Raw genomic sequence first — 20168 nt, forward strand, 5'->3', positions numbered from 1 at the left:
TCATCTCTCTATATAGATTAGTAACTCATTCAAACTTTGATTGAATCTCATGAGTGACGTTTTTGAGGTGGGTCCATAATTGAATATTGTAGTGATTCTGCAAATTAATAGAAGTTAAAAAAGGACTATTATGTTATGAGAGTAATAAAGAGACTTGAGATGGTGTGACCAACTTAATATTTCAAAAGCTAGACTGAGCTCTGATTTATCAGACAAATTTTGATTTCCACTAGATTCTAATTTCAGTCATTACCTTATCTCTATCTTAATGAAATCCATGATGAATACAAAATATATGCAATGAATTTCTTTTGTAATTGTGGTCATTTTTCCTAGTAACTGACGAAACTTTGACAAAGGTTTTCAAGACATTTTAAAGTGCTGTACTTTGTATGTTGATTGTCATATAAGGCATAAAGTATATGCTGCTAGGGCATTTAACATGAATCATTCTTGAGCTGGAAGTTCCAGGATACCAAGATCTAGAAGAATCATATTATTCATATTTTTACTTAGAGTATACACAGATAATTTTAATATCTGCTGGGCTTACTATATATCAGTGTATACATTAAGCACCTTACATATCACCCCATTTAGTCCTTATAACAACTTTGTAAGATAAGAATCATTATCTTTATTTTATAGAAATTAAATGAAAGGTTAGAGTTTGCTCAGTTGTAGCACTACAAGAGTTTTGGGCAAGAGGTGAGTCATAGGAGTGGTGATGCCTTCTTTCCCAATAATATCCATCAATTCTCCCCCAATTCTTCCTCCTCTCCTTAAATGCCATCCTCAGCTGAAGACAAAAATAGGTGTTGGGGATGGGGAAAGTCAGACTTCAAAGGGAAGGAAGGCAATTCACAGGTAGGTGACAAGGAGCAAACATTTTGAACACAAATGTTTGGTCACACAGAAATAGAAGAACACAGAGAGGAGGCCCAACAAACACACTTTTTCTAGGTTCCTTTCTGTCTACCCCTGGTTCATGTCATGCTAAGGTGATAACTCACTTTCTGAGACAGATGTTTTTATTTGAATCCTTTTAAGCAGTCAAAAGGGAGGTAACAAGAAAAACTTTCTGAGTCTTGTTTCTCAAAAATAATCAGCTTAAAATAAGCCTCATGTTAAAGGAATACATTTTGGGGTGGCAAATTTTATTCCCTTGAGTACAGTCTATAATGTTTGCACAATCACAAAATCACCCAACAATGCTTTTCTCAGAACCTGTCTCCATTGTTAAGTGAGATATGACTGTAAAAACATCAAAATTACTAAACAAATAAAGCTTTGAGATACACCTTCTAGCACAAAGACCCCTGCTATGAGATAGCTGTCCCAAAGTCTTGTATATGGAAATTCTGGAGAGTTGCCTTATTTCGTACAGATAAGAAGATATAGAGCTAAGAACCAAAGTCAGATTTGTCTGATTCTTAACTCTATGTACTTATTTATTATGTCGTTTAATAATATACTCTCATCAATAAGAAACTTCAACATAAAAATATTGTGAATGCATGTAAGTATGAAGTACTAAGATAATGACATAAAATAATTTAAGTAGAAAACCTCCCAAATGTTTCTTAATATTTAAGTTCAGAAAATAAAAGATACCGTAGGGGAGGAAGACATTTCCTCTACCCTCTCTGGGTTCTTCTGGCCAGAGAAGGAATTAAACTCACATGAGACAGAATAGCAGGAGAAAACTAAACAAAGCTTTATAATATATATACATGGGAGAGGCTCAGGCAAGCTGAGCAACTCGCCAAAATGGCTGAAGCCCCCACCTTAAATATCATCTTCAGCTAACGACAAAGGAGGATGTTGGGAGTGGGGGGAGTCAGTTACAGGAGGTTATCAGACAAGCACAATAAACAAATGCAGATTTAAGTCCTTGCCTTTGGCATTGATTAACCATTTCTAGAGATAAGGGCATCCCCCTTCTTCCTGGTACAGAGAGGGAGACAACTTTACAGATGGAGATTTCCCTTACAAATGTAAATGTCTCTTAACAAAAGGGTAAGTAAATTCTACTTTTCAGTTGCTTTCCTGTGTGCAGTGTATTAAAAGCAGCCAGCCCCAAATAATCCTCATGCCAAAGAGACATATCTTGGGGTGGCCAATTCCAGGCCCCCACAATACCCTCTTCACATTTTCCCAAAAGATGTTTATTCCAAAAATAGCCAATAAACTAAGTCAAACACCAATGTAGTGGGAAGTGGGTGCTGGGAGATGGAATTCATTCCTGGTATTTGCCATTGTGCAGCTAAAAAGTGAAGGATGTAGGGGAGACTTCAACATCAAAACTTTTTCTTTAGCAATGGTTTCCTTGGAAATGGAGACATTTCCAAGCATAAGAACTGGTGGCCCCAAGGATGACTGACTGTGTTTTAGTTCCCATATTTTAAAGTAGCAGTACACACATATAAAAGCCAAGATTGGAGCAAAGAGTAGGAGATCTTACAAAGGTAAAGAAAGTTTCATGTCCCTGTGAGAAAATAGAGTTTTCACATGAGTCGTCGAAAATAAATTCTGCCTATGGCTAGTCCTTTGAAAACCTCATTGATAACAGCAGGAAAAACTAATTTTGTGTGTTACATACTATCTTGATCAAACATGTCAACCCTGATGTAGGCTTGAAATTTCATTCATTCTTTTTGTTTTAAGAGAGTGTGGCTGATCTTTGTTTTATTCCCAGCAATTACTCCTTTCCTTTTTCAAAAGAATACCTTAAAGTGTAGAGCACTCGACCGTCATTCCAAATTCTCAGCATCCTATTGGGGGTGGTTATCCAGTGTGCATCAGCCTTTTTGGAGTTTCTGAAGAAAGTGTCTGGAATCCAGATCTTCCCCACCATATTGCTATTCAATCGGAGGACTTTAATGGTGCTGTTAAATTTCAGACGTCTGTCATACCATGTTTGGGCAAAAAATATATCAATTGTATATTCCTGTTTTAAAGAAAAAGATGAAATACAGCATTTTTTAACACAGTAGGATTGTACTGTAGAGCATTTGTTTTTTATACTTTCTTATCATTTTTGTTCTCATTGTTAATTTGAAGCAAGCTACTTTGGCTTTGACTAGTCCAAAAGAAAGCAAAAGCCTTTCTAAGGAGACTCATCCATCTTTTGCAGACAAGTTGATATTTTTATGAAAAAACAGATCTGTCTAAATGAATTCCAGCAAAAGATCATAGCCCTGATATAATCGTTTGCATTTGGTATTTATAGAACAGTTTCTCATGGTATTTTGGGCCAGCTATGCTTTGTTGTGGGTGCTGACTTGTGTATTTTAGGATGTTTAGTAGCATTCTTAGCCTCCACCCACTAGATGCCATTACCACTAACACTCACCCTCATCCTGACCCCAAATTATGACAACTAAAAGTATCTCCGGGCATTGCCAAATGTCTCTTGAGGAAAACAATCACTCAGGTTCAGAACCACTGCTATAGAGTGAAAGAAAGTCCATAATACTCAAAACAGTCTTAGACTGGAGCTCTGGAGGCTTAGTTCCCTAATAATAAATAGGGATCCTAAAGAACCTATCTTGTTAGTTAGTGTGAGGATAAAAAAGGAAAAAGGAGAATACATATAAAGCGCTTTGCACTGTGTCTGGCAGACAGCAAACATTCAATGTAAGGTAACTTTTAAAAAATTTTTTACTATTACGCTTCTTGTTCTTTTCTCTAAATAAGAGGAATCCTTACTACTGTACTAATCTCTATCACAAAGCATATTCACAAAGATCTATGATGGCAAATGACTCTGTAATGATTACCCTCAAGTATAATCACTAAAGTGGCAAGTGATTGACTTTAATCAAAGAGAAGTAAGTGTGATGTGAATTCAGACCATTAGGCCTGGAGTCAGAACACCTGAGTTCTAATTTGACTATCATATTTAGTTGTTATTTAGCATTATTTTATAATGAATTTAATCATGTCTATAAATGAGAAAATTAGAGGAAAAAAACAGCAGTTTTAGAATATGAGAGTTGAAGGATGGGAGTCATCTATTATTTCTAGTCCAATCCCCTCAACCTACATCATTTTATGATGAAGAAAACGAAAAAACAGGGAGACTATTTATTTGCCTAAGAACACACAGTCTGTCAGGATCAGATCAGAATCCTCTTCCTTTCCCTTGTTGGCATTGTTCTGTGTTATCTCCTTGTACCTCTGGCTGCCACCTCTCATTCTAATTGACTGCATTTCCACTGGGGTAAGCCAGGCCCCTTTGTTTACTATTTAGTTCCATATTTGTCGTCTACAAGTAATGAGAAGGGAACCTGTTCTCTGAAATTCTGTGTCTACTAATTAGTGATGTGTCAGTAGATAGGGTAATTAAATAATTTCTGATCTACGTTTTGGCAAAAAAAAAAAAAAGAAAACCTACAAAAATAAAAGCTTTAATAGTCTTTAAACCAGTGTTTCATAAACTGTAATCCTGGCACAGTAGTTCTGAGGACTAGTATTCCTGAAATTAAAAGTTCTAAGTTTAAATAAACTATATATGTAGTTTCTTCTTCTTAGATATTTACATTATAATGCTAAATATTCTGAGCATTTTAGTTGTGAAGAAGAAACAGTTGGTATTTGTTTAAAAGTTAAGCAAACTGACTTGCCTGGAGTAGGCAGGTGGTGGTATACTTTTTTATCACCTCAATTGAGCGTAATTAAAGTTTCTCATCTCTCTCTCTCTCTGACTCAACAGAGTGTCCTTATTGTTAGCATGGTAAACTATTTTAAACTTATAGTCTCACTAAATGGTATGTTATGTTATGTTACAGTATGTTCTACTCTACTCTATTATAGACTTGAATCTAGTTTCTTGTTTCAGATTTGGAGAGAAAGTGTTATACAAGAACTAAGTGACCATTATTTACATCTACCGCACAATCTCCTCTGAGAAACAATTCTGATTTGAAGCAAACTATACCTTCTTCATACCATCAATATTCTAAAAAGTAGTGGAACACTATATTTTATTTCATAGTAAGCAATGATTATTGAATTATAAGAATGTAGCATTTTTACACAAATTAATTTTATACAAATTAACTTTACACAAATTAATTCTCATAACAAATCATAAAAAGTAATATTAGAACAGAGAAAAAAAGGATCTGAAAGATTCTCTTCCTTCCAATTTTTTTTGTTGGCACATTCCTTGCTATTTCCCTGATACCACATTCCCTCTCTAATGTGTCAATAAATACACAAACTATTATAAACTTACCATATTGATAGCGTTCACTGGACCAATGCTATTCACATACATGTCTGTGTGAATTAATGTTGGTTTCACTGTAAAGAGAACCATAGAGATATGTGCAAATGGAGAAGAACAATATTTTAACGTTTTGGTCTTTGTTATTCCAGAAATAGACTTATTTTGCTACATGAGGAGTGATTTATTCCAATTAATTTGGTGCCAGTGACTAATTCACTACATTTAAATAGCTATTTGTTTTCAAAGAAATATCTCCTTTCGGGGGAGGTAAATGCAATAACTAAGCATAGTAGAGTTTTGAAATTGACTATCCTTTAAGACTACATAAAAATGAACAAATAAGAAAACAGTGCTCAGATTTTCTTCATCCTTCTCTCAGACATCCTGAATTTTACCATTTTTCCTTCAAGCTCTGGAATCTATTTGGGCATTGTAACCTGATTTGACCCATATAGAAAAAATAACTACTTAGTGACCTAGAAAAAATATGCATTAGAATCATGAAGTAGACATAAAGAGCAACAAGTATTATGAATTGATTTTGAAATATTGCACCCCGTTGATCCCTTTTATGACCACTTTATCCTCATAAACCTCTAGCCAACACAAAATCTATCTTCCTCAATGACTTAATGAATTCTGTGACTCATCAAATCATATGAGAAGACCATATGGAAACCCAACGCACACCTATTTGTCAAAGAGGACTGATGTTAAAAATCATGTAGTATTACATCCATGATGAAATGCATGTGCTCCATTTTCATTTAAAATTTAATGAACAAGGATTCATAATATCATTCTGGGCTTCAACTCAACAGTACATTTGTTTCATCTTTATTCACTTTCCTTGAAAGTGCCATGCCGTAATTCTCTGTGGTAGATTGAACTCATCACTAGTCCCTGCATCTACACCCTTGCCTTTACCTCATTAAGACTACTTCTCTGTCTCTGAACTTAAGGCTTGGCCATCTGACTTGCTTTCACTGATAATATAGGGACAAAATTGAGTGTGCTAGTTCTAATCCCAAGCATTAAGCCTCTTCAGCTTCTACTTTCTCTCTTGTTCTTTGTCGTTGTCGTGAGATACTCCTAGCTAGTCCGCTGATCCCAGGAGTAGAATGAGAGTACAGCTTTTCTAAATGAGCAGCCCCAATCTGGTTTAGCTTAGATTAGACTGTCCCCAGCAAAATGCTAAATAAATGCTCATTATCATATGCCACTGAGATATTGCAGTTATTTGTTACACAGTAACAGGTAACCAATATATCATTTCTTTAGCATTACTTACTTGTTTGTTTTTGATGTTACTTCATAAAGAAGTTGTCACTTTTCTTTGTTTGGGGGATCTAGGAAAATTTGAATTTCCAGCTCTCAAGCCTTACTTGGAAATCATCTTTCTTCATCATGAGCTTATCAATGCCCCTCCCACTCCCAGGCCTGAATGTTATTTATACTCTCTTTATCTATTTTTACAACACATAATGGAAGTATTATTTAAATCTTTCTGGTTATTGAAATATACTGATGTTTTCATCTAATGTGGTAGGTATGTTTGTTTCTATCTACATCAAACCACAAAAGACTTTAACATACCTCCTATATCAGGCCGAAGTTTATTGTCATATCCTTCCAGAAGGTTGTTTAAGATGACAGTGACATCACCCTCAGGAACTTTTGGAGTCAAGACCCACGTTTTGTTAGAAGCATAATCTTCATAGTCATCATCAGATTTTTGGCTCGTGAGGCTACAGAAACAAAAATATTGGTCAAGATACACATAGACGGCATCCAAGTTGACTTTTACTCACAGACCACTGGTGGAACAGGTGAAATGAAACAAGATGACGGGAATGGGTTACAATGGAGTACAGTGAAAATTCTCACCTGAGGGTTAGTCTAGCTAACTACATTGCACAGATGTAGATGAAAATTTATTAGAGTGTACTTTCCAGTTTTCCAGAATACTCTGTCTTCTCATCTATAAGTACACCATGTTTTACCTGCTATTTTTGCCTTTCCATAGTTGATGTTCTTCCTGTCCACCTGCCCAACCTCATGAAGGAGGTATAAAAAAAATTATTTTTGTGAAAGCAATGCTTAAATGATCATAATGTAGTCTAAGAATGCAGGCATAATGTCTACTTCTTCCTCCTTTGAGAAGTTAACTTGCTCCAACCTATTAATGAAAGTAAGAGACTGATAATTAGATTCACTCCCACAACCCGCCAGACAAGCCTCTCCCCCCTCAATTGAACTGCTAAGGAGAGCTCAGTCTGGCTGCCTCTTCTTCCCCCAGGGTGTGTGTGTGTGTATTTTTTCCCCCTCACTTGCACTGAAAGCAAGGGCGGTTCATTTATCTTTGATTGTTAAGAACCTGTTACTATGAAGAAAAATGGACTTATAGACTTTAAACCACTCTTTGTTACAACAAAAGTTCTTAAGCTGGAAACTAACTCTACTGGTTAGTGTACTGCCGTCGTAGAAGTGAAATTACCTGATTTGAATAGTCAAAAAGCACATCACATATCATGTGATTCAGTTTTCTAAGCTCAAACCTGTCAGAAAACCCCCACAATCAGGCTGGAGGCTAAGGCTGACTTTGGAAGGATATTGGAATTCCTATAGGTTGCCTCTCCCCCGCTCCAGGTTCCAGCCTCTTCTGACCCCCCACACACAAGATGATTATATTTTCCACATCTAGGGGCAATGCAAAACCTTGCAAAAGCTGCCATTTTCATTTTTATCAACATTCAGTGAATACTGGTTACTTCTGTGGTTTATGGTGAAATTAAAAAATATAAACTTAAAATATAAAATTTCCCATCCATCCCCATCCTCACCTTCAATTTGTTTTCCAAAATATATGGTATAGAATGGATTTTGTCAGAAATCAAATCACTGCCACATTACCCTGCATAAATATATATGTATATATAATAACCTATATTTATCATCTTTCTTCAAGCATACTCATTCACCAAGATATACATATATAAAATATATGTATATGTGTATATGTATGTATAGATAAATAGGTAGATAGACAGATAGATGATTAAATATGGTAGAAGAAAGCTGATTACATGATGAATCTGGTTTGAGAATGAGGATGGGCAACTTAGTAAGTGGAGTAATCTCCTCTTTTTCATTCCTTTAAAGCTTTATGAACAGGAAACATTATAAAAATTGAGCCACACATCTGCATAAAACCGGGCACAGACAATCTTACATCTTGCACATCAGTTAGCACAGAAACTTTAAACAAAATTTGAATTTCATAGAGCATCCATAGACAGTAGGATGGGCTGGACAAAGCTTCAATCAGCTCTCAGAGAAAAAGGCCTCAGAGCAGGCAGAGACCAATTCTCTGCTAAGAAAATCTCTCTTGGGCCTCAATTTGTCATTTCTCTAGAGCGCTGCTGAACTCTGCCTAATCGGGTTCTAATCCTGTGACCCAAATCTTGCTAATTTAAGAAGAAAAAAAAAACACTCCCTGACAAAGAAATTTCCAAATCTCCCCAATAACTGATTGAGAAAAAAATGTGATTGGCCCTTTGGATGTCATTGTAATGAAATTTTACTCCATTTAATTTGTTAATTCAAAAACGCCTTTTCAAAAAATTCTCTCCCTCTTCCCCTCCTGCCCTCCATGTGTGTCTCTCTCTTAGACAAATGCTCCCTATTAAAGTTTCTTCAAGCAAAGGGGATACATATTAAATCATTTGGCTTGCTTGTTTCTAACCCCTCCTCATACAACAAAGAAATGACCCAAGCATCATGATGCTACATTACTGTTAGTACTGTTATCTGGCAGACAAGGAGGAAAAATACACTAGTGAAAAGATAAGGGATACTTGCTTAAAAGGAATACTATTTTCCAGAATTGCACCAATAATTCTCTTAGAGTTATCATCTATTGGATGCCAAAACAATAATCAAATAGATCATGTCACATGAAAGTGTCAGTGACAGATTCTGTCATACTTCCGATGCCAACTTGGCCATAGAGAGGTCAGAGTAGAAAAATTAAAAGCATGCACTTGGGAGTTAGAAAGAACCAGATCTGCTTTCTTGATCCATGCCTTGCCTCTGTCACTTACTATTTTATGACCTTGGACAAGTTATTTAACCTGGCTAAACGTCACAATGTTCTCATCTTTAAAGTAGAGTTAATGCTAGTATTCATGTCATATTTTTGTGCAAGGTTAAGATAATGCTTAGCACAGTGCCTGACACATAGCCCCCAAAACAGGTCCATTATAACTATTGCCATAAAGCGACCGCTGATAGATTTATAACAACGGCTCCAACCACGTAACTAAAAACTGAATCCACAGATGTTTCTTCCAGGCTTTTATCTATTATGGGCTGAGAAGAACTAAAAACAGATGTTTTCCAGGAAGGAAAATAATGACCCCCTACATTATAAATAAATGAAGTTTTTATTCTTTAGAGTTTCCCAGCTGTGGCCTAAATTAATAGTATTCCTTCTAATGCATAATCTGGGATTGTTTCCAGATTTGTCTTAAAAAAATAAAAAAGAACCTCTCTCATTCAGTGTTGGCTGCTTCTTTCTCTAGGATTCTTTGGAGTCAAGACCTCCTTGTTTATAGGTGGCTCTCTTGGGATACTGAAGTCTGATAAGGCGTTCTGTGGAACTGTGAACTCCCTGAGAATGCCTGGGCAGAAACAGGTTGACAATGACTCAAGAAAACTAGCTTAACAGTTGAGTGGGCTGAGAGTAGACATGAAGTTGGACTTCTAGCTAAAGGCACCTATCTGAACACAACAGACTTTGGAAGCAATTACCACTTCTTGCGCCCTTTAGGTTAAAAAATAATGTTATAAAGGGAAAAACTGAAATTGAAATTACCCTTAAATGAATTTACCATAATGAAAAACATTTTTTGTAGTCTGAGTGATAATTTCTGAAAGACACGGCCAGAAATGGTTGTAACGTTTTCATTTTTGAAGGTTTCAAAAAATTGTTAGAAAGTCGTCTGACCGAGAGAGCTGGACCAGCAGCATGAGCATCGCCTGGGAAATTGCCAAAAATGCAAAGCCCTTGGCCCCACCTGGATCCTGAATCAGAGTCTTTATTTTAACAAGATCTTCAAGTGATTCATGCACATATTAAATTTTAAGGATCTCAGAAGCCAGCGGTGCTTACTCTTGGGGGGGGGGGGTGGGCGGTGTGTGTGTTGAGTGGACTCTTTAAAAAACACAGATTCCCAGTTTCCTACTTCATATCTTCTGACTTTGAATCTCCAGGTTGTAAATTAGATTATTAATTTTTATTTTCACCTTTACAGTTTTACACATGGTTTGAATTTATGCAGGATTACAAACTTGTAATGAGTTCATGTTATAATCAGAAAGAAATATGAGTTTTACTTAGGAAAAAAGTGGCTTTTAAAAACAAAACAAACACTAGATAGGCATTGTTCAATGAAAGGTTGCTCTCAATTATGTAGAAGATCCTAAATATTTGAATTTGCGTACATATTCTAGATATTTCTCATTGTGAAGATTAATCATGCAGTTCAAAGAATTTTAAATTTTAATTCAGGTATCTCAGATTTCCACAGATTCAATAAAGCTCTGAGTTTTGTGGGGGGAAAAAGTCGAGTCATTGTGTTCTCCTAGGGCAACATAACAGCAAGCATTTTGATGACATATAAAAACATTTCTTTTCATTCAAGTATCTTCAAATACCTTGGTATTTGCCATCATAAAGAAAGAATATATATTTTTCTTTCTCTGACACAGATAGGCAAGCAGTTAAATAAAAAAAATTATTTATATACTTGAAATATTTTTAAATTATTAGTACTTCATTCCTTCGTACCATTAGTTTCACTAATATTTTGTCGGTACAAGTTTTCGTTTACTTTTATTTTATAGGTACAATGAGTCAAATACAGAGTAATTTATGTGTCAAAATACATCTCCCAAGACATATATATCATCAAAATGAGACCTTTGGAGTCTTTCTATTAAAACTTCCTGTGCATTTGATTTTCTGCTCTGTTAATATTATCTGTCTCATGAATCTGCACTGTTTACATAACATAAATCTCTATTCCTTCCTTTTACCGCACTCACAGGGATCCCCTGGTACCCCAAATTCTCATCAGGCTACAGAGTCTAGTGGGAATATCACACTCTAGAAGCATCAATAGCAGAAGAATGTGTTGTTCCTTATATCACCATGTCATCCGAGACTGTTGAGTTCCAGGAACCTGGCCAAATTCCAGTACCTTTTATAGCGTCCTTTCTGCCTACAGTCTTTTCTTCTGTCCACCTCCAAACCCAATATTTGACATAGCTTATTCCTTCTTACCTTTCAATTTTCAACACAAACAGCACGTTCTCGCAGAGGCCATCCCTGACTATTTTATCTACCTTTGTCACCCACTCCACCCTTTATGTCTTATAACCAGTCCCTTGCTTGTTTGAGAGCTTTTGTCACAATGCATATTTATTGATTTTCTTATTGTCTCTTTCCATTACTAGACTGTAAATCCATGAGTGCATGGTTAGTTTAAGATTTGTGGAAAGAATCAATACTTTTGTTAACTAGTTTTCCTAAGATAAATAATAATACCAAGAGTAGCTACTGTTAAATATTCACTATGTGCTGGGAATAACTTTAAAGACTTCACATACGTTCTCCCACTTAATCCTTAAAACAGTGATATTCCTATAATTATTCCCATTTTACAGATTAAGAAAAACAATGACATTTACCAATAGTCATTTCAGTTTACCAAAACCAAATGTTTAACCATTATGTTGCAAGGCTTTGAAAAAGGAATTGGGGCCAAAGAATCTGCTACTGTACATTCCTCCAAAAATAAGATCATCCAAAATAAATGATTGCTCAAGCTCATTTTCCCTTAGGAAAATAAATTAGTTTATGCCCGAGCTCAATAAAAGTATGGCCCCTTCAGCACAAAGTTAATAACATTCAAATTTCATAAACTTGCCATTGCAAATACCAGTGATTTGATCTCACCATCCTGAGGAGTAAAAGCAGAGCTTGCAATTTAACTTAATGGAGATGATAAGCTGCTTCACTTAAAACTCTTTTTTGGCTTGGAAAGCAGCGCACATTGCAGGAACAAAGCATACGTATAAGCTAATTCATTTCAAAGGATGTCCTCCAGCCACTGCAAAAGCAGGAAGAGAGGACTCTACTTTGTACTGTCCAGGAGGACTAGGAGCCCTTGAGGGACACTGTGATGGTGTTCAGTGAGCAGGAGCACTGGCGCACCAGTTGCTCTCTCATATAGGGCCTTCAGTGGCCTGTGGAATTCTATACCTCCCAGTAAGGACATGTAAGAGAACTGGCAGAATCTGTTGGGAAAGTTGCTCAATGCACAGGTCTGTACACATGAATGTATAGATGCAAAGAGGGTAGAGTTAAGGTAGGGAAGTAAATCCCTAAGTGTCAGTACTAACAGTGAATTGTCCTACTTATAATGACTTCCTTGGCTCATATCTAGTTCAATTTTTCGATATTAGGCTAACAGCTGTCAGTAAGTGTATTTATTTGACTGAGTCAATTATCAGATGTATATATCTCAATGTTTAAAATGCAAACTGTTTATTTTATTAGCAATCACCAATGAGCTCCATCGAATAAATGTCTGTGGGATTTCATTAGCTAAGATGAATTTTATTGCAGGTATCAGAACATTCAGACTAAATTGGGAGGCACTGGCATATATAATTTTAAAGCCTGATGTAGGATGAGCTTCCTGGTGCTTTGAATCAACTTCTCAACTCTGTATTATAAAACTTAGATTCTTTCTATCTCTCCCTCTACTCCCATGAAGTCAGCTTCAACCCATAGATGGCTCGACTATATGGTCACAATATTGGGATATTTAGGAAGACAAGGAAGGAAAATGTGGAGAAGGCAATCACTACAGTCACTGGGGCAGAAGATGCAAACAGGGAAAAACTATCAATGTCAGGGCATGTACTAGGAATATCACTGACATCCATCTTCTCTGGGTTAGTACTCTAACTGTTGTGTTGTTTTTGTTGTGTGTTTGTTTTAACCTTTCTTAAATAAAAGTGGGAGAATATGGAGCAGCTATGACTCATACACTGTGAGCAAGTACGCATTTTGGCATTATCTCCTAATGATGATCACCCGGGTATCCTATAGCCCAGAAAGTCTGTCCTTAGATTTATTCTAAAAGAAACATATGCACATGTCTACTCAAGGACACGTACAAGAACATTCACAGTTGCATTACTGGTAATAGAAATGAATAGAACCCCAGCCAACAGTAGAATGGATAAATAAAATATGGTATATTCACATACTGAAATATTATACAATAATCTAAATTAGTGAGCTAATGCTACATACAGCAAAATGAATTTGAAAAACAAAAATTTGAGCAAAAGATGCTATACATACACCCATATACGGTATGTTTATGTTTATATAAAATTCAATAACAGGCAAAATTCAACTATAGAGCTCAAAGTTAGAACAATGGTTACTTTGGGGAAAGAAAAAGGGGATAGAAATCGCGAGAGATATGAGGACATTTTCTGGGATGTTGGCAATATTTAATTCCATACGTGGTTGGTGGTTACATCGATTTTGGGCTAATTCATTGAGCATTATTTGTGTCTTATGCAATTTTTATACATTTTACTTCACAACAGAAACAAAAAAATTGAAAAATTAAATTTAGGTATAAGAGTTAAAAGCAGAACATTAGGTCCCTGAGGGCAAGAAACGTTTCTCTCTTCCAAAGTGTCGTTTTCTAAAACTTTGCAAGTGCCTGACAACTGACAGACACCCAATGAATACTTGTCAAAATATTTAATGAATCCATGAGAATATGGGTTATTTTTAAAGGTTCAATGTTTGTGAAAATTAACTTGGTAAAATTCACTCTCTTCACAGATGTGTGTATGTAACAGTTGCAGTTAATATTAAAATGAGCTGCCTAAATAACATGCCACCGCATGATTGCTGTCACTCTCGTCATTAAATGCTATTGACTCCTTGCATGGGAAAACTCAAGTAAAAGACACTGAAAATATTTTTTTTTAGGTTGAAAATGAAATGAGGCCAAGGTTAACCCAAGAAAACAATTTCAAAGTCATCTCAATTGTCTATGGCTGTCGGATAGAATAGAAATAAAAGTGTTGATGCTAAATTGTAGTAAGAAAGAAATGTCAGTGAATACAGGAATTCTTAAGTTGTAAATAATAATTATAAGGAGTACTAAACTGGCACTTTCCTAATTTATCCCTTTATTTATAAAGCACTTTTATGTGATTTTTTGACAAATTGATATAAATAATATTCTCAATTTCCTGTGTGTGTACACTTTGCTACAGAATAGAAGCTATGGCTTCAAACCCTGAATGGTGTTGGGGAAACTGAAGCAGCTCATCTTGCACACTATACATTAATGTGGAATATTTAAAAAGCAGTAACCTGTAAGTATGCTGGGCTCATGCAGCAAATTGTTTTCTACGAGGTGGCAGAACTTGGACACTCTACTTGTATTGCCATTGGACTGTGACAACAAGGTGACAAATTAGGCCAATACAACTTTTGGGGCTGCTCTCCCTCACTCCAGAAACACACACAGAGTTTGTATTTCTTGTTATGTTCTGACTATGGAAATTCAAGAACAATTTTAACCACAGAAGGCATGCAAACCATAAAGCTAATTTCAAAGAAGGATTTAATTATTTACTGTCAAGAAATATTCCAAAAAGGAAATACTTCATATTTCTTCATTTATCTGATGACTGTAGTTCACTAAGACTGCACAATGTCCAGCATATGCTGAATGTTCACTACAGGATACAGACCAGTCATTCTTACTTAGCTGCAGGTTAAAATTCCCTAGAGGGCTTTAAAAGAAAAATACCAGGGTTGAAGGCCTACCTCTTAGCATATTGATTTAATTGGCCCAGGATGGGACCAAAACTCTGGTATTCAGCTAATTCTAAGGTGCAACCAGAACTAAGAGCTCCTGCAAGAGAGCATGACAGAGCCACTTGGACTTTCTTTTCTTAGAGCAAATGTTACTTTGTTAACTGCTCTCAAACAAATCGAATATCACTTACTAGTGTTTCAAAGTATACTGGAAATTCAAAATAACATCATCTGCAATATTTATGTCCTGTTAAGATCACCCCATATCAGTGTTTCCCAAAGAGTAGGACACCTGCCCCTGGTATGTAGCATAGCATTAAAAGACACAGACAAAATTTTCTGTTTTTAATTTTCTTTCAGCACATCTAATTATAGTAAGGACAAAGTCTCAGTTAATTTGTAATTTGTCTTTAATCATGTTTTCCAATTTGCTAATCTACTTTCTAAGGAGAGCAACATCAGCTTAGCGCTTCTGGTAGACGATAACCTGTAATTAATGTGCACTAACATTTTTGTAGTTTCATTGCATTTATTTTGGAGTCGTTTTCTGTTATGAAAAGTGAAACTGATTTTTATTACCTTTTTTAAGTTTATTAAATAAAATAATTATATTAAAAAGAACTGCTTCTATGAAAAACATTAAGTAAATAAATGACCAGGTGTCACTTCGTTGTGGCAAAAACCTTGAAGGTGGCCAATTTGGGAAACAATGCCTTACAGATTTAGATTTCTTGATCCTTCAGTTAATTAGCACATATTTGAGACTTTGGTGCAAGGCACAGTTGCAGACAGAAAGAAGTACAATGCTGATATCAAAACACCTCTCATCTATTTGAGGAGACAAATAAATACCTGAACAGCTAGAAAAAGGCAACACTTAACAATGCAAGGCAATAATAAAAACATTGCCACATAGCAGAACATGACTAATCTCTGTCTGCCAGCACCTCCAACTTGATGTCAAGGTTATTTCTATCAATCTGCCTCTGCATTCACTTCCACATCTCAATTTCTGTGGTAAGAAGAATATATTTCTCTAGAACATAAAACACTTTGACGAACTGGTACAACTTACGGTCCCTCTTCTAACAAAATAGGTCATACATATAAACATGCAAAATTGTTTACATGCTTGTAAGGAGGCCACACAGGATAAGAAGGTAGGAGATAGGAGAGGAGAAACTCTGTGTACTTTCTCATGGTCCATGAACCAAAGGTTAAACTGTCCCAGATTTAAAGCAGTTTAAAGGTCACTGAGAGCCAGCGTATGAAAATGAAGGCTGATTCTATTGCTGCAACAGCTACACGTATTCAGATGTATATTCAAATATGTTCAAAATGTATTGAAAATTCATATCCCTGTAGTCTGTTCTGTTCTGTGATAGCAGGAAATGAAATATTCCAATTTTGTTTTAATATTCAGACGTTTGGAAACTTGGAGCTAATTTGTTCAGGTGGCTGATCGAATTTTCACTTTCATGAGGAGCTTTATCAACATGTATACATACATCTGAGTGACCGCAATTCTGGGAAACTTTTTTCACTTCTTTTTTTTCTTTTTCTTTGTTTCTTTTCTAAAATTGTACTGTTGTCTTTAAGTTCAAGTCATACAAATTCCAAATCTGTCCCCTGTGGTCATGGCCACTTCCAGAAGGCTACTCTTAAGTTTTCATTATTTGTTCTTCCCGGATAAAACAAATTCTCAAAATCAAGGGTTTGTTGATCACTTTAAAAAGTGATTCAAGTCTTATCTTTCAGTTTTGTTGCTAGCATTTTTCTTCCTCTTCATTCTCCCCACCCCCGTTATATGAATAGTCCGTTTTCCTCTCCATATAATGTAAATTTACGTAACTAGGAATTATGAATATTCCAGGTCACAGAAATTGTATGTTCATTCACAAGCACCTCCCATGAGCTAAACACTATTTTCAGTACTTTTTTGCCTAGGAAAATATAATAGATATTAACAAAATTATTTCTATACTGAGAATGAGCACACATAAGTGCTCTATCCATGTATTTTAGGAAGTCTAAAATTATTTTTGTTCTTAGAATTCCAAAACAATGTAGAAATCAAAAAGCCCCAATGGAATTTGAAATCATCCTAATTTCATCCCAAGTTTAAGCATGTTTTAAATCAGTATGCCGGTCTCATAGGCAAATTAAAAGTGTAAATAATAGAAAAAGGTCAGTTTGTATCATTTATGTATTTACAAATTTAGATCTCTTATCATGCAATAGAGTTAAAAGTTTTAAATGATAATGAATTCATATCATGAAGTGTGTGTCTTAAAGGAATAATAAGGTCACTACTGTCTTTTCTTGGTAGTATATTATTGCCTTTTTCAAGAAACTGCAAACCCAATGTAAATTGCAAAAAGAGGCTCTCATGGAATCAATGCTTCTCCCAGCATCTTCCCTATCAATACTTTTTCTAGTCTTTCCAGTATCCTCAGGTCCATAATCAACAGTGATATCAAAGAAGATCACCTTGCTAACTACCATTTCAATGGAACTACCACTGAAAAGGTCCTGATTATTTCAATCAAGAATGCACTCTCAAGTCAAAATAAAAGAAACCTCCATTTTGTCTGGAAAATTTAATGTAATCATTTTTATGTAAGCATCCCAGAAAAAAATTTATCTAGATAATTTCTTTTAAAAGCTATTATTCCAGAACAAAAATTTTCAATTCTCTTGTGCAAATAGAAGATTGCTGAGTAATATGTTAGGTGTATGTTGAATCTTACACAAAATTGCCAAATTGTTCCCCATTTTTCTTCCTGTTAGCAATGTATGAAAGACCCGGTTGCTTCACATCCTTACCAGCACTTGGTCTTGCCGGCATTGTTTTTATTTTATTCATTCTGATAGCTGTGTGGTGGTATCATAGTGTGGTTTTAATTTGCATTTACCTAATGGCTAATAATATTGAACCTCTTTTCAGTGCTTATTTGACATCTCAGTTACTTAGATGAACCTAAAGGCACTATGCTGAGTGAACGATATGATTCTACTTATACGACATTCTTGAAAAGAAAAAACTACAGTGATGAATAACAGACCAGGTGCTGCCAGGAGTTAAGGGTGGGGGGAGGGTATGACTAGAATGAAGTAACAAGAGCGAGCATTTTGGGGCAGATAGAACTAACTATTGTGTATCCTGATTTAGGACACTGAATGACAAGAATTTACACGTGTGTTAAAATTCATACAACTACACACCAATAAAGGTCAGTTTCACTCTATGTTAACTAAAAAATAAAACAAAGCTATTATGCTGTAAACTGATCACTGAATTTTTTTTTTTTTAAAGATTTTATTTTTCCTTTTTCTCCCCAAAGCCCCCCAGTACATAGTTGTATATTCTTCGTTGTGGGTCCTTCTAGTTGTGGCATGTGGGACGCTGCCTCAGGGTGGTTTGATGAGCAGTGCCATGTCCGCGCCCAGGATTCGAAACAACGAAACACTGGGCCGCCTGCAGCGGAGCGCACGAACTTAACCACTCGGCCACGGGGCCAGCCCCTGATCACTGAATTTTTCAAAATATTCTCTGACGTTATTTTTGTGAAATTTCTTGATATTAGAGTATGAGGTAATTGAGTCTAAAATTTTAAAATTCTTCTGGGAAGAAAGAAAATATTATGAATGAAATGGTACTGTGGTTTCTTTTTAATTTGGTACGTAGATTGTTGTGTCTCTTTCAGGCTTTTGGATGTGATGTTCACAGATTAAGTTCAACAACATATTTTATGGATAGGAAATAAGTATACTTTTGTTAATGCTCTATGACAATGTCTTAAAATTTCAAAATCAGCCATGCAAATGCTCCTGAATCACATTGATAAATTTGGAATTAAGAGACTGCCTTTATTTCTTAGATGCAAAGAATTTCTCTTTATAAAAATATATCTGTTGGAACACACTAGCTAAATATAGTACAATAATTGCATAACAATGCCATAAAATAATCACTATGCTTCAAACAATTGACGTAATAGCAGAATCAATAACTAAGTCTTGATCCTGCTAAGATTTCATAGCAAGATGTAGAGCAACATTATATATAACTCTAAAGAAGCTAAAAGTCAACAATTTAGTTGATTGCCAAGCAATTGATAATTAGTAGGTAGATTGCAACCCTTATCATTCCCCACATCACAGAAGCATGTTTCTTCCTTAAGAATAAAACTGATGGTACTATTTTATGAAGCATTTCCCCTGATCCAAAACCTTTACCTGGAATACAATTCGAATTCTTCACTTTATGGCTGCAAGACCATGCAATAGGAAGCAGCTTTCTGCCTCCCAAATCCCATATCCTGGCTTTTTCACCCTTGTTCACTGTCCTCCAGCCATCTGGGTGTTTTTTTAGTTCCTAAATCACACCAAGTTCTTCCTCTGTTCAGGGTCCTTGCATCTGCTGTTACCTGCGATGGGGAAGGTCTTCTTGTCAATCTTTTTTCATAGTAGAATTTTTTTTGATGCTCTTGGAATCTCAACTTCTTGTCCATTACTCAGAATGGCTTTTCCTGACCATTTTATCTAAAGTAAATTTTTTCTTTTCTCCAGCACATACATTTTTTAGTTATTTCTTCAAGAGGTATCACAATTAGAAGTTTGTTTATTTGTTTACTGTCTACCTGTCCCTAGACTGCAAGGTCCAAGACAATTGAGAAGATGTTTGTTTTTCTCACTGTTTTATCTCCAACTGCTAGCACAGTGCCAAACAAGGATTAGAAAAGCAATAAATATTTATTTATGGTAGGAAGGTAGGAGGCAAGAAGGGAGATATTTGTCTACTTTGTCTTTATTTTCATTACATAGTTACCATAGCAACTTAGATCTCAACAAGAGTCAAATGATATCCCCTGTTAGCCTGTTTCAAGGTGAATATGGACAGAATCATATGGCTCTGTAGGTTTAAAAAATGATTGAGTGTTAAGTGTGTATCTGGTTAAACAATTTCCTTAAACCAGAGGCAATAAGTGGAAAACAACACAA

The 20168-nt window shown here is 35.6% G+C and overlaps 1 protein-coding gene across 1 annotated transcript in view; it reads right to left on the bottom strand.

Moving 5' to 3' along the window:
• Positions 1-20168, bottom strand: part of GABRG2 (gamma-aminobutyric acid type A receptor subunit gamma2) — a 97469-nt gene that overhangs the window by 61259 nt on the left and 16042 nt on the right. The window contains exons 2-4 of the mRNA XM_046667851.1: positions 6833-6984; positions 5243-5310; positions 2730-2950 (exon numbers count right to left, since the gene is read on the bottom strand). Of these exons, the coding sequence (XP_046523807.1) occupies positions 2730-2950; positions 5243-5310; positions 6833-6984 (441 nt within the window). The remainder of the gene's footprint in view (positions 1-2729; positions 2951-5242; positions 5311-6832; positions 6985-20168) is intronic.

This window comes from Equus quagga, chromosome 7 (assembly GCF_021613505.1).
Source record: "Equus quagga isolate Etosha38 chromosome 7, UCLA_HA_Equagga_1.0, whole genome shotgun sequence".
NCBI classification, from domain to species: Eukaryota; Metazoa; Chordata; class Mammalia; order Perissodactyla; family Equidae; genus Equus; species Equus quagga.